This window comes from Haliaeetus leucocephalus, unplaced genomic scaffold (assembly GCF_000737465.1).
Source record: "Haliaeetus leucocephalus isolate CR32 unplaced genomic scaffold, Haliaeetus_leucocephalus-4.0 Scaffold953, whole genome shotgun sequence".
In the NCBI taxonomy this organism is placed as follows: domain Eukaryota; kingdom Metazoa; phylum Chordata; class Aves; order Accipitriformes; family Accipitridae; genus Haliaeetus; species Haliaeetus leucocephalus.
Genome location: NW_010973389.1, coordinates 4,031,723 through 4,048,826, shown reverse-complemented (window position 1 = coordinate 4,048,826; position 17,104 = coordinate 4,031,723). Strand labels below are relative to the sequence as shown.

Sequence of the window (17,104 nt, the reverse complement as noted above, 5' to 3'; positions counted from 1 at the left end):
AGGATGATGCTTCACGCTTTCCTTTTCATCTCCTGTCCCTCACTGGAGGGATCTGCAGCAGTGGCATCTCCTGAGCACCATCGCAGAAAGAGAGGCAGCATCTGGCTCAGAAATCAAAATATTTTGTGGCAGTAATGATGAAATCCTCACTGCCAGCTTGGCTGGCACAAGATGTGCCTCAGTATGAACGAAGGGCTGGAGCATCCCTCCCTGTCTTTGATCCAGAGCGTGCAGCCAGAGCAGAATCCCGCTGGGAGAAGGGATGAATTCGGCACTGAAAGCTGGGCTGGGGTGTTTGCCCAGTCATCTGTAAGCGGGTACCGCAGATCTGCAAGGCTGTGCCTGGCTCAACCACGAAGCACTTCGAGCCAGAGAGGGCTGAGATGCCTTAACGCTGTCGGAAAGAAAATTCCCAGGATTAGCAACATATTCCTGAAGTCACAGGCAAGCGCTTGTGCTGTTGAACAGCGGTGCGGTGGAAACAGCGAGGGACTTTTCCAGCTGGGAAAGCCCCTCTGTGCAACACGGGGTGAAGCACTCGGCTTCCCTTTCCAAGGATTTCTTCCCCCCGCACACCTCCCTCCTTCCCTCTCCTTGGCCCTGGTTCAACTCCCTTTTGATCTCGGCAGCAGGGCCAGGGAAGCGCTCCCAAAGCAGCAGCTTAATCAGGTTTTTTTATCTCTGTGATGAAGACAGAGCAATTAATCCGTGGACAAGAAAGTTGTCGAAATGCCCTGGATTGCACTTGGCAGCCTGGAGTAACTCGGTCGAGAGGGCGGAGGCATCATCCTGGCAGTGAGGGCATCCTTTTCCTTTTAACTCCAGTTTGCACATTCAGGGGAGTAAGATTTCCAGGCGTTTTGGGTGGGAGGATGAGTAGAAGGAGCTGGTTCGGTCCAGGGATGTCAGGAGGAAGACTACGGGGAGCTAGCGGGTACGGGGTCGGGGCGCGCATCCCTCTGTGCTCCTTCGCCTTTGCCCGGGGAGCACATGGCATTGGGAAAGCAGATGCTGGACGATCCGTAGGAAAGGAAAACGAGGCAGGAATTGCAGATGACTGTAAAATCATCTGATGATGAAGCAATTCCCCTGCCAAAGGGATGCAGCGATCGTGCATGATGAGTCCAGGCGCGAGGATGCTGTTTGGTGCCCGGGTTTGCCTATGCCCGGTGCTGAGACGCGCTCAGTAATTAATGTCTCATCTCAACACACAAACGAAGGGGCTTTGGGACACAGCAGCAACTGGGGACCACCATAATCTAGCAAGAGAAAAGGAGCCCTGGCCACTAAGAAGCCATCATCCTGAGAGGGCGCAGGATGAGGCCATTGATGCTGCTAAAGGACCAAATGCTTCATGGTGGCCAAATCACCTTTAAAGCCAGGACTGGTGCTTGTGAGCTTGAGGTGCTGTTTTGAGCTAAGCAGGTGGTCAGGATGAGTCCTTGCATAGCTCTAGGTAGTAGCTGGTGTTGGCAATGGGATTTGGGGGTCTGCGTCTTCCCCACTGCAGCCTTTGTATAAAGGATAATATTCGGTTTCTGTTTGTAAAGCCTGAAGGTGACACGCAAATTGTCTGGGTAGTAAATAGGGAGGAGGACAGGTTATTATTACGGAGTGAGCTGAATTGCTTGGTTAAACAGTCACAATTTGAGAAAATGCCCTTTTAATACTGGTAAATGCAGGAGGAATGAAGAAAAACCCTGGCTCTGTGTGCGGGAGGGATGGAGTGGGGGTTTGGAAATGACCTTTAAGGACCAGCATGTGCAACAGCATCAGCTTGCGGGGGTCTCGGTGGGGTTCTGCAGCCTCTGGCCTTGGGATATAGAAAAAGGGGACGGGAAAGGAGTGATGTGGTTGGCATGCATGGAGCAGAGCTTGCTGTCGTCCTCCCATGAGGAGGGTTCCCAGCCTACAAGAGGAGCCTTGTAATTTGGGGTCGGAGGAGTCATTTGAGGGCGCTGGTGCTTTTCGAGCATCCTCCGAAAAACCCATCCATGCAGCATGGGGAGACCAAACCACTTCCAGCCAAGCATCCTGGCCAGGAAGGGTGGGCTTGGTGGCATCTCATCCTTCACCTCGTTGTGTTCTCCATCCAGGAGGGCAGAGCCAGAGGGAGCACGGGCTCCCCTACCCCTCCGACACCCGTTTCCAGGTAATGGGCCTTTCCATATTTCACCTTCCAGTTAAATAGCCTGCGCTGGAGCCTAACTGGCCTCCCCGCACTAATTGTAAGCAAGCGCACCAATGCAAACCATTCCAATCGAGTGCTAATTTAATTAGAAAGCACCCATTTTAGTTAATTTGTTCGAGAAGATCACTGAAAACTCCTGGAGAGAACAGATGTTCCCCTCTCCCCCGATGAACATTCAGGGGTTTGTAAATGGCTCCACTCAGCCTTGTTTAGGAGAGAAAAGAGGATTTTATAGCTGCAAACGACCCTTTCTGTAAACATTTTACAGCTCTCTGCACGTTTGAGTGACGATAAACCCCTAGCAACTCGGCGGGCTGCAAATTTGCGACCATACGGCTATCATTTTATTGTCATATTTCACGGTCGTAACGTTAATGGAAGATGCTCGCTACAGTCTTTTTTAACGGCTCCGCTGAGCACGCTCAAACGCTTTGGCTTTGGAGGAATTCGTGGAGGTGCAGCGCTTCTGGGTTTGTTTACAGCTTTCACTTCTGGAGGAATAACTTTGGAAATGCAAATCTCCTCTCTTCTCTGCCGGGCTGGACCCATGCTTGAGAGCCACCCTCAACAGGGCATGTGACTGCGGGGATGGGCAACACCTTGGTCCCAGATCCTGGTCTGACCATCCCCAGCTCCTGGAATTTCGGAGAAAGCCGGTGCTGCCAGTCCTTGCGTGCATGCGGCTGGTCCCCCTCGGCTGCCCCGAAGGTCCTGTTGCCTGTAGCATCTCCTTTAATGCTGCTTCTGACACCAGCTCTTTGATCCAAAACTTGTTTTGACAGCCAGGTAGGGCAGCCAACCCTTTTGATCAGTGTGAGCTGGTGGCAGAAGATGCTCTGGAGCCTTCGAGAGACCATCTGCGTGGTTGGGGTTGGAGGGCTAGGACACAAGGGGGTTGTCCTGGGATAACAGGAGCCAGCATCCGCTGTCAGCTTTGACCCCATTGGGACTTAGTGCAGTTTGCTCCTCTTGGTAGGGTCATGGACGAAATGTTTTTGTGGATAAAATACAGGGAACTGGTTTCTCTGTGTAGTCACAAACATCTTGTACATCCTGTGCTCCAACCCCAACCATCTTGGTGGCCTCCACTGAACTCACTCCAGTATGTCCGTGTCCTTCTGTACTGAGGAGCCCGCAGAGCTCCAGGTGTGGTCTTGCAAGTGTTGGATATTTTCACAGCGCTACCAAATCAGCCCGATCCTGAAAAGCACTGCTAATGAAGCATTTAGTGCATACCTCAGTGCTGAACTCGGACTTCTTCGTGATAAATCTGAAGCCTTTTGTTTATCCAGGGGAACAATTTTTCATGTAGTTTTCTTATATTGATCCGTTATCTCTTGTGCATCTCCATGGAGAGTCTGGCTCCATCTTCAACCACCTTTAAGTAACAGAAGACAGAGATTATTTGAACACAGCTGAAGGTAGTTGAAGACAGCAATTCCCCATTAGTCTTCTCCAGACAGAAACACCCCAGTTCTGTCTCTTCCAGCCCAGTTACCTTCAGGAGGCATCTGAGCCACCTTGGACTTCTCTGAGGACCTTGAGTCCTAGCTGGTAGGGAGCAGAGGTCTTGGCCTACTTGGTAGGGCTCATTGCCTCTTCTTGGAAAAGGTGTTGGCCATGATGGCCAATGTCATGGCCAATGGCTGAAGTCACAGGCCAATGGCTGTGCCTGCAGCTGGTCCACCTCCATGGCTTCTTCTTTGGGTGGGACTACATCCACAGCCTCTTCTTCAGGTGGGTCACCTCCATGGCCTCTGGATCTCCCATGACTTGGCTGAGGGCAGCTGTTCTGTCCCACACAGTCTTCCCAGCCTTTCTTCTCCTCCTCTATATATTTCTCCTTCAGGTTTTCTCCATTGACTTGTCATTGACAGCACCCACTTTCTGAGCAGGGTCCTGGTGGGTCTCCCCCACTGCTGGTAGGGTTGTTATGGCCAACTGTTGTCAGGCCTTTCTTGGAGCGTTGGTCACTGGAATGGACCTCTCTTCCCCAGAATCTGGCCTAGGTGCTGGAGAAGCTCTTTTCTGGGCCTCCCAACTTTTGAGGAACCTGCTTGAAGCTCTTGGTGCATCACCCAAAGGGTGGCAATAACTCCGTGACTCTGCTGTACCCCTGCTCGCTTTATGCCTCCTGGGTGCTCACAGCAGCAAGAAACTCAGCAAGCTGTGGAGCCAGATCAGTGGACCATCTAATACGGGCTGTGGGACAGTGGCCGGTGAGGTGGTTTGTGACATCTCAGGGCTACTGAGATGTGTGCCTGGCTTGGTCACCCACCAGGTTGGGAAGAGTGAGGGAGATGACGGGCTGAGGGCTGCTTTGCCTTGGGTTATTCCCATGTGGCCTTTAGCTTGCAGAGAGCCAAGGGGCTCTGCAGGGCTGCTTCTGGTCCCCTCATGGGTGCTTGGGGCAGGTCAGACTGATGGGAGATGGTTGCAGATCATCTGAGATCTTCGATCACAGTAATTTTAGCCACTGCAAGCAACTGAACTCTTTATGCAGGAACAGGGGTTTTAGCAGGACAGTGGTGTTTGACTTTTGCGTGCCTCAGTTTCCCCATTTGCTGTATTCTAATTAGCAAAAGCTCTGAAGCTCTGTTGGTGGTTTGTGGGTGGCTTGAGGAGCTGCAGGGTGGAAACATCTGGGAGGGCTGGGGGTGGGTTTAGGCATGAGAGGAGCAGATAAACCATCTCCTTTGTGTTTTGGGGGCAGCTACGTGATCTCCATGTGGGTGTGTGGCTGCCAGGGTGCTGCATCCATGTGCCAACACCGAGGCTGTTGCATGTCACGTGCCATCTGCTCGAAGGTGTTGCGGCAGAGCGAGCTGGTGCCCCGTGGGCCCCCATGATGGACTTCTGCTAAAGCAGATGCCATGAAGTCTTCTGCTGCCAGAGCTTCTCCCTCTCCGCAGGTTCCTCTGCTGGCCCCTCATTCTGCTCTGGCAACCGATCGACTCAGGATCCACGTGGCAGGACCTTTTCCTCAGTCCCCGTGGAGATGCCACCAGTTTGTACGGGTTGACCACACCACAGTCATCTTCCTTCCCCTGCAGTCCTAGGCCATTCTCAGGTCCAAGTCCAATCCTTAGGATCACAGGATGGAAGGGACCCGGGGCAGTCAATGAGTCCAACCTCCTGCTTAAACCTGTCCAACCTCGACAATGAGGTCCAGCTCATCATGTCTCTGCTTGTGACAGCTGAGAAGTCAAGGACATGTGGCTGGGGATGTGTCGCTTGGCAGAACCTCTTCAGAAGGCATGTAGGAGATAGCAGGAGTAGGTGGAGGCACTTTGATGGTCATGGTGAGAGCTCATGGGAGTTACAGGACCTCCCAGATCCTCAGCAGATGATACCAAGGGGACAAGGACAAGCAAAGGAGAGGAAGGGCAGCAGAACACCAAGCCCTGAAGTCTGCAGGGAAAGGAAAAGGGAGTTAAGAGCATGCTTGATGTACCTCCTCGTCCTTAAATCAGCCTTCCCCTGAGGTCTTCTGCTCTCGTAGGATAAATTAGCAGGGTCCGGACAGGGAGCAGGAAATCTCCATCTTCCTTCCTGATGGTACCCGTGAACCCTCCCTGTCTCGTGGCTTATCAGCCAGGAGGGCTCTGGAGCAGCGTGGACCTTGGTGGTACCTTCCCAGCTCTTCTCCTGGCACTTGGCAGATCTTTCTGGTAATGGAGAGGGTCATCCATGCACCTGGCAGGTGGTGATGGGATGCTCCTGTGCTCACTTGGATCTCCTCCTCACCTTTGCTGGGTTATCCCACTGCAGGTGGATGCTTCTCTTGCCAGCCCCCTGGCCGACGCGTGCTCCATCAGGCATGCAGGGAGAGTTTAATGAGAGAGCATCAAAACTCTTTTATAACTGAATTAACAAACCTTTAATAGAATTGCTTTTCCTAATGCAAAAATCTATCGAGCTGCAGGTAGTGGGCTGCACCCATCCCTTGAGCAGGACAATGCGTATCAGTCTAATTGGTTTCCTGTTAACGGGCCGGATCTGCTCGGGTCGTTAGCAATTGCATCTTCTCCTCCTGAGTCAGCAGGTCCTTACGGTTTTGGGGGCTGTTTGGTGGTGGAGGTCTCTGTAGTGGGGGAGGTTTAGGTTGCTTTCATACACCCTGGATAGTGGTTTCAGACATCTTCTTCTTGGTCATGGGTGCTTCCTTCCCAGCCCAGAGATATAGGTGGGCTGGTACTCAGGCTGGTGGACCTCACCAAGGGGACTCCTGGGTGGACCTTGCCCGTCCCTCTGCAGCGATGCCTTATATCTGGCAGCCCTTGCCTCCATCCCTCCACCCTTCCATCTCCATCCCCTACTAAAGCCCTGATCCTGCTGCAGGACACCATCAGGCTTGGGGTACCATCAGGCTTTGGGGTGCTGCAGATAACATGGGTGTTGTTGAAGGCTGGGGTTGGATCGCCTCGGTTTTGGTGGTTCTGGAAAGGTCCAAAAATCCAAAATTTCACTGCTGTTTAATTTCCTTATTGCAAAGTGGCCAATTTAGTTGAAACTTCCAGTAAACCCGATGAGTGCTGTGACTTTTTCTAATTGGGCTCTCGCTCTCAATCAGAATCATTGTTTCTTAGCCCACAAAAGGCTGTCGAAATTACTCTTCTCTGATTTACTTTCTGCCTGGACCGAGCCACCTGCATGTTTCCAATCCTCTTCCCTGATCGATTTGCAGGCGACTTTCAGACCTGCCAAGTCTCACTCCTTTGCCAGGACTGAAATCTACTTCTTCCATATTAATTTTTTACCCATTTTTTAGGGTCTCGTCCACCTGTGGCAGAGGGTCTGGAGACCAGGGCTTTTAGACTTGACTCAGGATTTCTGAAGACCCCTCTTGTTCAGCCCGCTGCCACTTGGCAGCCCTGTTGTTCCACCCCTGAGTTGTTTAATGACCTAGAAACTGGAGATGGAAGAGCTCTCCGAGATGGTGAAAATCCATCTTCTTCAGGGTAAGCTTCAGCTCACCAGTAAAGGACAAACGTGGTGTTCACCATACGTCATCATGGCCATGTCAATGTGTACCACCAGACCACAAAGCATCTCTGCATGCCCACAAGCCGACAAAGCCTCTCTCCCACCACTGCAGCTCATGGCTGGTGTTCTGGTTGCTTTTTTCCTCCTAAAAGAAGGAATTAAGGAGAAGAGACACAGAAAACACCTCCTGGCACAGATGTCCTGCTCTGCAAGCATGGCAGGAGATGGGCACTGCTAGGCAGTGGTGGGACATCTACTCCAGCCTGTCCCTGCTTCAGACATCCTGGTTAGGAAGCAAGAAAAGATCTGAGCATTTTTCCTTCTGGACAAAGCTGCTCACGACATCCCAGCCTTGATGTTTCCCTCACTTGAGGGGCAGAAGGTCTGGGTGGAACAGCAGCAGGGTGAGTTTTTGGTGCAGTTGTCTCACCGGATGGATTTAGTGCAGGATCAAGCCAAGGAGATCCAGCCCCTCAGCTGCTTCTTCCATGTGAAAAATCATTTGCTGAAAATTCTGGGGCTTAGCCCTTGCTGCTTGCCTTTCCACCCCACCTTTTGTTCTTGGGCTTTATTAAAAAATAATAATAATTTTAATTTATTAAAAAAAGGCATCTCCCAGCCTAAGTTTCTCCAGGACCTGACTCTCAGCCGAGCACTTTTGCTGCCAAAGGAAAAGCCATTTCCAAGGCAGATTCAGCCTCCAGGTTCCCCCAAAGCGTGCCGGGAAGAGGTTAAGGGATATTTTTCTTTTGTGAATGGGGGAAAAAAGTGTGTGTGGGGGAGTGGGACATTTCTTCTTGTGGTGTTAAACCTTGAGCATCTGGCAGGGAGATGCTGGGATGCGTCTTGATGCTCCGAGCCGTTGGGTGGAAACTTTTGCATCCCCTTTTTTGTATCAATAACCAGAGCATTAGCTGACTGGCTGTTAAAAAAGCTGCTAATTGCAGCCACCTCATTAGCCCGCTCTCCTTTGGGAATGGGTTTATATTTTTTATCTGGGGCCATTTTCAGACAGGGTTAGCTCTCAAGGAGGAGCAGGGCAGCTGCGGGTACCGTGCCCCATGCGAAGCCCTTTCCTAAAGCCCGGCTGGATGCAGGAGAGGACAAAACCCCTTAGGAGCATCGGGAAAGGGATGGAGACCAAACATCCCATCAGGCTGGAGATTGGTTGGGAAGGGAAAGCATCAATATAACCAGCTTTCCCTCCGGCAAAGCTTTTAATAGCCGGATGGTGGAGTTTGAAAAGCTGCAAGCGAGCCGTCTTCCCCTGCATCCTCTGGCTTTGGGGCTTGGGTGTTTTCCACAGTGATGTTGGACATCTCCAGCCACTTTCTCTCTCCCCAGCTGCCTTCCAGCCTCGCAGTGGGGGAAGACAAGCAATTTTTTAAACCCTCTTGTGATCAGAAACAGTGGGCAGGGAGAGAATTTGGGGACAAGGACCAGACCCACCTCCTCTTATCCCCCATCCGAGGGGATTCCCCACCTTTAAATCCCTTTAAATCCCCCTGTATCAGCATCTGGATGAAACAAATTTTGTTTTAACTTTCCTGTCGGGTGCAGCTGGAGCCACTCGGCTCAGCAGCGTCTGGGGGAAGGCCAGGTTTTATTGAAAAATATAATGGTGCCACCTGAAGCGTGATTTACTGCACTGTCCACTCCTCGGACTTGATAATATATTTCTATTAGATTTCCTTCTTTTCCCTCCCTTCTCCTCGCGAAGAGTGGCAAGTTTCTCCGTCTGCCTGACACCTTCGTAGGCTTAGGCAAAATAAATGTTGATTTTCATCAGGAGGAAGAGCGCTGGAAGTCCTAATTCTCCGGCGAGGCTGACAAGCTCAGCAAAAGCCGCCCAGCTTTCGATGGAAAGCTCGTGATCCAGCCCCAGTTCTTCTCTTTGGAAGCTGTTCAATCATCGTAATGAAAAAGGGGTTTCTTAGCCTGGCTTTCGCTAACTAGAAATTATATACCTGGTTCCTGGAAGATGGATTGCGTGGCTGCCGAAATGCAGAGAAGAAAGCGGGGGGAGAGAGTGAAGGCGCGCGAGATGCGACCCAAGATTGATCACGCCATTTGCAGGATCTCCCATGCACAAAAGCGGAAAATATATTTTTGTTTGCTGGGGTGGGTTAAGTGACACCCCTGTTTTCTCCAGGTCCCCCCTGCAAGCCCCAGCTTTCGTGGCAGGGAGTTTCAGGATTCAGTGTTTGCCCATCCCCGGCTGTCCCCCGCGGGCTGAGGCCTCCGCTGCTCCATCCTTTCCAGAAGCAGCATCTCCCTCCATCCGAGGTGAGAAACTGGACCAGTTTAGTCCTTTTACAACCTATTTTGGGTTTATTTCGTTATTGCCCTCCTTGATTTTTTGAGGAATGCATTTGAAATGAGGCACGGATGCTCTGAAAGCATCTTGCCTCTGTGAAACCCCGTACCGAAGTCAGGAAGCTAATTACGGTCGATTTAAAAAATCACTTTTCTTTTTCTCCCCCCAAAAAAGAAATCTATATTTCTACTTCTGTAATCATATTTGCTTTGAATTGGAAAGTGTGGGTTTCATAATGCTGCGTGGATATTAGCTAATGAAGTTTCCTTGGGGGGAATCGACCTGTTTCCACCGTTCTTGGACTGGGGCTGCAGTCGCTGCGGGGCAGGAATGAGGAAATGCTGATTTTGACCCGTTGGGGTTGATGGGCAGCAGCTCTGCTGGACCTTAATTACAGCAACTGGGGCGGGTTTTGGAAATCCCAGGCTGGAAAAACCATCTGGCTCAATGCAAAAGGGATACTTGGGGTCAGCTGGAAAATTAGGAGGGTGGTAAGAGGCCGAGCGGGGTGCGATGGGCGTCTGTTCGGCATTGCCGTTCCCTGAAGCCAAATTTGGCTGCGTCGCCGGTGACTAATAGCTGAGTCCGTTGTGGCTGCTGTGCAGCCCTCTGATGTATGGGTGTTATATTAAGGGTGGAAAGGTGCTAAATGAGCCCTCTTTATTTTACATAAATTAGCTCAAAAGCTATGTATCACTGCCACAACGGCTTAGACTCCGAGCAAGTTTGTTTACCCAAGTTTAAAAGCAAAGAAAAACTCTTGGTGACTCCCCATTGTTGGATGCTGCTTGAGTTCCTCACCCCTCCTGCCTCCTCTGCCCCAAAACCTTCTCCTTTGGGCTTTTAAAGCTGCTCAAAGGTGCCCACGGTCCCACCTCCGCTTTGGGCATCATCGTTTGGGAAGTGCGATGTGGAGCGCCGATGCTGGGTTTTTGCAGAAACATGGGCAAGTTGCGTGCTGCTCATCCAGAACATAAGCATCTGGAGGGCAGTTGGGCTGGATTCCCTGTATCTTCTCCACGTTCTTCTCCACCTCCTGTAATCCCAAGTGAGAGGTGACTTTTCCCACTAAACCTCATTGCTCAATGAGCTGTGGGATCCTTTTTTCTGGGAAAACTCCTCCTTTTCCTGTCCGCATTCATCTCGGTGTCTTCTTGCCCAAGCAGCCACCACTTTCCTGCCCACTCATCAGTCTGGTAGGTAAAACCCCATAACCACCTCTCCGAACTCTTCAGGGAGGGAAAACAGGAGAAATTGAAGAAAGGTATTGTCCAGCGTTGTGGCTGAAATGGAGAAGGACTTCACGTCGTCCACCCTGGTCCGTGAGATGTGCCTGGACTCATCCTGCAAAGAGGTCACCTTCCAGAAGCACTTCCCAGGGTTTTGGCTTTATACGAGCATCTGGGACCCTCTTTTGGGGAGGCACAGTGCTCCAGCAAGCTGAAGTCATCACCTGGAGCATCTTGGGGGGGTTTGGTCCCCAAACCTTTCACCGGCATGAGTTAACCTCTTGCTTGCTGCTGCTCTGCTCTTCCCTGCTCCAGCCCAGCCCTGGAGCAGGTCACGATGCTCACGCTGTGCCGTAATTTGAAAGTTCAGCTACTTTTTATTTTCTTTTTTCACCCATAACTTGGGGATTTGTGGCTGATTCGCTTCTCTGCGGTGGAAAGGGACCTGTGAATGCCTTCGTCCTGTGCTGCTTGCACGTGGCTGAGGTTGCTTGGGGATTTGGGGAACCAGCCACCTCCATTCCAGCCATGGCCAAGGGGGACATCAGCTCTGGGCTCAAAGGGAGTCACGTCCCCACCCCAAAGGGACCAATTCTGTACCGAAAGGCTGGGGAGGAGGGGACTGCAGGGCAGCAAGGCCAGGCTGAGCACCACGCTGGGGACACACGTGTCCCCACCAGCGGGCTGGCAGGGCGGTGGGGGACCCTCAACCATCGCTGTGGGCTTTGGGATGGGAGGCATGGGGTGCAATTAGGTGGGCTCGCTTATTTTTCTCCATTTGTTCACTAATTAATCCTTCTCGTTGGCAGAACCGTGCCCTCTGGGGCAGCTTTTACTCTCTTTTCCCTGAGCACGAAGCGCTGGGGCTGCAGGAGCAGCAGAGGAGCGCAGGATGCTCCTGCGCCTGCATCCCAAGGGATTTCCAAGGCAACCCAAGCCAACCGCAACGACTTTCTCCTCTTTTCTTCCTTTCCGCTCCCAGGCACTGCCAAACGGAAGAGGACTTTGCCGCTGGCATCCTTGCGGGACTCTGAAAATGCCCGTCTTGAGGAGGGTGGTAGAGGTGAGGCCAGTGGGTGCTATCGGGGTTGGGTGCTGCCGGGGCAGAGGACCACCCGCATCCCCAGTGCCCATGCCCATCTCCGGTGCGTTAGCCCACCATAACCGGGCAAGGAGAAGCCTGGGGCTGTCCAGATGTGTGTCACCCACCTCCCACCATCACCTTTTCCTTTCCTCCCTCCAGGCAAACGGCTGCAGATCAAGCCCCGTCTATGAGCAAGACCTGACCCCGCGGCAGCCGACCAGCTCAGGAACCGCAGAGCCGGGCACGACCTGGCACCTACCTCAGGACGCCGCGGCCAGAAGCGGCACCCCCTTCTCATCTTGCTTTTCCGGGACATCATTTTGGCAAGGAGCCGGGTGGCAGCGTGGGGAAGTGCCACCCGTTCCTGCAGGGAAGCAGCTTTGTTTGACGTATTTTAATTTGCCAATAAATTATCTTTTCAGCCAGTTTATTGAAGGCAAGCCCTGCCACCAGGCTCCTTGGATGCTTGCGGGGCTGGGAAGAGGGTCCCATCCCCATCGGTCTTCCTGCAGATCGTGGCTCTGCTGCTGTCCCGGACACGAGGTGACATGGGGACCTGAGGAGCTTAATGCCATCACCAGACGTGCCCGCATCCAGGTCAGCCACTATATTGGGGACAAGTGTGGCCGGTGGTCACAAGTCACCGTGCCGGATTGTAATGGGGTGTAAAGCCCCTGCACGGCTCAGCCCTGGTCTCTCCATGTCCAGAGGCCACCTGCATCCATCCCGCTCCATCTCCTTGGTTTTGGGAGGAGATTTCTTGGAGCGGAGCCGTGTGCCAAGAGCATCCCTAGTGGAAATGTGTGTTGGGAGCAGTGCTGAGCTCACACCAAATGCTCCTGCAGCATGTCGGGGTCTCCCATGGCCGGTTGCACCCTGATCCCCACCTCTCCCCACCTCACTGGGGGTTTGGTCTCCCTTGGGAAACCCAAACCAGCTCTTTGGGGTTTTTTGCTCCAAGAAGGAGCAAAGTACGGAGGGAGCATTGTGCAAGCCGAGTACTGCCAGCCACGCAGCTGCCAGCACGACGGGTTTTTGCATCCATGGGTACAATTTCCACGGGGATTTCAGGGCTGTTCCCCCCCCACGGATGCCATTTTGGGGACAGCTGCAGGATCTCCCCTTGCCAAGAGGTGCCGAGAGCTGGGACCATCCGTGAAGGGCGGCCGGATTTGCCCATCCACTGCTACTCAATTGCAGCACCTTCAGGCAAAACCCTGCGGGAAAAAGGCATCAGTGGGGACGTGGGTGAGCACTGGGACTCCCTGGGGACCCAGCACCCAGGTGCGCTTGGCGGTGGGGTGGGCGACGGAGCCACCACGATGCCATGGGCTCAGGTGCGCCGGCGGCTCCGGCAAAGGGCTGACGGCTGCAGTTTCGCCCCCCCGCACCTGGGCAACATGGGTCCCCACGGGGGTTTCCCTTCCCCAGGTGACCCCCATGGAGGGGTCTTGTTATCACCCCACATCTGGGATGCACCCCCTTGCCCGGTTCGTGGTGGGGGATTTATCGCCTGGTTTGGGTGGCTCGGGGCATGGCGTGCCACCAAAAGCATTAATGCCTGTCACCTCCCTGGGCTCCGGTTTAAGGATGCTGCCCGCTGCTCAACTGGCAGCTGGTGGGGGGGGTTAGTGCCACTTGGAGACCAGTTTGGGGTGGCCCCGTCCCCAGCATCCCCCCAGCCCTTGCGAGGACCAGCGGGTCTCCCCCCTCGGGGCTGCCCTCATACCCCAGCGTGTGTACAGCGAGCTGATTTTTTAATAAAAACTTTGTCGTCTCCGTTGATATTAAATGTCTTTTATTAACCTGTGTGTTTTGATATGTAAATAAAGAGTTTCTTCCCCAGGATGCCTGGTCAGAGTGTGGCTTTGCTCTTTTTTTCAGCAACACTGCACAAACACCCCCTTGAGGAGCTGGCTAATGCAGGTGGAGGGGCCGCTCTAATCCCCAAATCTTCTGAGGTTTTTAATTATTATAATTTTTTCCCTCCTTACCCAGAAAGGATGTTTCTTCACATGGTGGTTTCCTAAAAAAACCCACCCTAAATTCACTAAAAATCACCCCAGCAGAGAGTATGATGCTGCGAGTCCCCAGGGATGGCCAGTGCAGGGTGATGGTGGCCGGGAGCTTCTGTGCTTCCCGTAGCCGTGGTTCCCTAACGAGCAGGCTAACGGGGATTAAGGCTCGCTCTTCACTAATTAAGCGAAGCAATGAGTAGCTTGCTGAGAGCCGCGGCTCTGCCGCCCACCGGCGCTGCTGCTCCCTTCCCGGGGAGGATTGTAATTTATTGCCGGCTGTCGTTAAAGCATTGCTTGGGGGTGATTAATTTCCGAGCAGGGATAAACGCGGCCCCTGGAGAGGTGTCGCTGAGCCCCGGTGGGTTCCCTCGCTGCCTCCAACAGCCACGACGCCTCGGTGATGGGCCCCAATGGGGGTTTATCCATCCTCCCCATCAAGCCAGGGTTACTGTGGTGGTGGGTGCATGGCTGGGTTGTCCCATGGCCCCGGCAAGGACGTGCCCTGGGGGTACCTTGGCTGGAGGGCACCATAAATATTTCCTGGAAAACCCTCCTGCGGTGGGTGCTGCTGGCACAGATCTTGGTCCCCAGCTGGAGAAGCTGGTGCCAGGCTAGCATCGCCTGCCGGCTCACTTTTCTGCCTGTCATCTGGGTGGCTGTCCCCTGGCGTCCTTCTCCTCAATGCCCGTAGCTGGTCCCACCACGGGCACGAGCCTCTTCGCATAGTTATTCCCCTTCCCAAAATGATTTCTGACCCTTCTCCGTGCGGCGACACCCGGGTTTGTGCCGCAGGTGCTGGTGGAGCATCGCCAAGATGGTACCACCAGCTCATGGGGTGCGTCATGGTAGACACCACCCTCACCATGGCGTGATGTCCTCACGAGGGTTCCCCGAGCCAGCAGCACCCCAGATTGGGTGCTGTGCATCATCACCCCATCATCAGTCAGCTGGGGAAACTGAGGCAGCACCCACACGGGTACCCAGGCACCCGGCCCCGCTCAAAGGGTTAAAGGGGCACGGGAGCTGCCCGCTCTAAAAGCAAAAAGTGACGCCATCCCACCGCCATCCCCTGGCCACCAACCCGGTTATGTCACTCGACCGCCTGCGAGTAAACTTAGATGACCGGTTCGGTGTGGCGGGGAGGGCCGGGGACATGCTATGGGACCTGACCACGTTCCCCTGGCCACCCCACTAAAAATACCCAGGGGTGGGGGGTGTCACTGGTGAGTGATGGCCCCGTTGGAGCCCGTCCCGTTCCTAATCCCTTCGTGGCTCCCGTCCCATCGTGGGTGGCAGCTGCTGATGGGGGCCGGGTGCCCCCAAGGTACCAACAGCTCCGGGGAGGAACGTGGTGCCGGGGGTAGGGAGGTGGCACCGCATCCCGGACCACCCCCCCATTTTCCCGACATGGGTCCCCGACACCCCACTGCACAGGGACACCGATGCTGCATTTGGGGTCACACAATTAAGCAAATGGGAGTTAAAAACACCCCATGAAAAGTTTTTTGTTGTTGTTGTTGCAAAAACACCAAGTTGCCCTTTTTGTCCACTTCTTTGCCCCCTCCCTCAAGTTGCGGGGGGGGTGTCCCATTATCCCCTGCCCAAGTTTGGGGTCTCCAGTATGGGTTATCTGTCCCAGGTTATCCAATATGGGATAACTTCCAGCATCACTGGGGTTCTGGGGGGGACACATGGGGCTTTGCCTGCATCTGTGACCCCCCCTCCCCCCCAGTCTGCCCTGACTCAATTTTACCTTGATAGGAGGAGAAAGATGGAGAAGGGGACAACAAGCACTGCAAACCCTCCAGGGGCTGGATCCAGTAAAAGAAATGATGTGGGGTTTTATTTGCTGGGGATGCAACAGGATAAAGGTTTTCATCCCCTCCCTAAAAAACCTTTTTTGCATTAATTTGGCCCAAAGAATCCCTGCTTTTTGAACAATCAGCTAGCACTCTTGGAGGACAGTGTTCCTTGTCTCCAAGTCCTCAAGCGGGGATGGCCATCAGCTGAGAGAGGGGACCGTCACTCCCCCCCCATCCCATGGAGCTGCCTGTGGGGCAGGATGAGGCCAGACTGGGATGTAGTGGGACCTGGGCAGCATCCTGTGGGCGATGGGGATGATCCTGGGCCCCGAAGGGGATCGCTGGGTGGCGGGTGGGTGTTGATAGCCTCTGTGGGATGAAGCCGGTCATCTCTTGGGGTTAGGTGGGACAACTTGACGGCGACTTCCCCGTGCCTCAGTTTCCCTCAAACACCTTGGTGTGGGGAACAGCTGTACCCACAGCTGGAATCAGGCTGCTGTTTGTGCCCCATCCCCGGCCTCGGTGCATGTCCCCATCCTAACCCCGACCGTGACCCCCCGCCCCCCGACACTGACCCTAATTAACCCCAATTCTCACCCAGACCTCCCCAAACATCCTCATCCCTCCTATGCTGGCAGCTCCAGCAGCCACGAGGTGGCAGGGCTCGGAGCAGCATGGCTTCATCCAGGCCAGGGCCTCATCGTGCAGCGGGACTGAGCACCCCGCGGCCACCCAACCCGCTGCCGTTCTGTGCCGGCGGTGCCTTTTCCGTGTGCTGGGATGGCGGTCCTCGTCCTCGAGCTGCCGACGCTCCTCGCCACGCGTCAACCGTAAACGTCACCTCCTGCGGCACGAAGCCAGAGGGAGCGACGAGAACGGTCCGGTGGGAGCACGCGGAGCTGGCTTTGGTGAATGAGGCTGCTCCTCGACCACCAATGTCTTGTAGGAACATCAAAAACATAAAAATTCCCCCCCCCAATGTATATATATATATATGTGGCTGTCTGCAAGGATGGCAAGCCTTCCTTATGCCCTGGGAAGGATGCTGGGCTGCTCCCGCCTGGGAAAACCGAGATGGGGAAGGGGCTGCACCCCAACATGGGGCCTGATCCCTCCCAGCAAGGCAGCGTAAAACCTGATTTGGGCTCAATCATCCCCATTTTGGGTCTTTCCTGGGGGTGGTTTTTTTTGGGGGGGGGATGAAATCCTAATTTCTTTGCTATTTTCCCCCTCACTCCTTGCTCAGCCCGCCTTGGACCCGGGCTGGTTGGCGGGAGCCAAAAACGACGGCGGGCAGCGCCGAGCCCCTCTCCCCACCGAGATTGACAGCCCCCGCCCCGCCCCCGGGGCGTTGCCATGGGGATATGCAAATATCACCTCTCTGATAGGTGAAAAGCGACTGAGCCCCGCCTCCGGAGGCGGGGAAAGGGGCGGGCTCCCTTTTTTCTTTTTTTTTTTTTTTTTTTTTTTTTTTTTT

At 53.9% G+C, this 17,104-nt stretch overlaps 1 protein-coding gene across 2 annotated transcripts in view; it reads left to right on the top strand.

Moving 5' to 3' along the window:
* ZC3H3 (zinc finger CCCH-type containing 3) overlaps positions 1 to 12,754 on the top strand; it is a 174,474-nt gene extending 161,720 nt beyond the window's left edge. Inside the window, exons 11-12 of one of the 2 annotated variants that reach the window (XM_010584228.1) lie at positions 11,706 to 11,786; positions 11,967 to 12,303. In XM_010584228.1, coding sequence (XP_010582530.1) covers positions 11,706 to 11,786; positions 11,967 to 11,998 — 113 coding nt within the window. In that variant the 3' untranslated portion in view covers positions 11,999 to 12,303. Of the gene's footprint in view, positions 1 to 11,705; positions 11,787 to 11,966 lie in introns of both variants that reach the window. The other variant, XM_010584226.1, reaches the window with a different exon arrangement.
* The last annotated feature ends 4,350 nt before the right edge of the window (positions 12,755 to 17,104 follow it).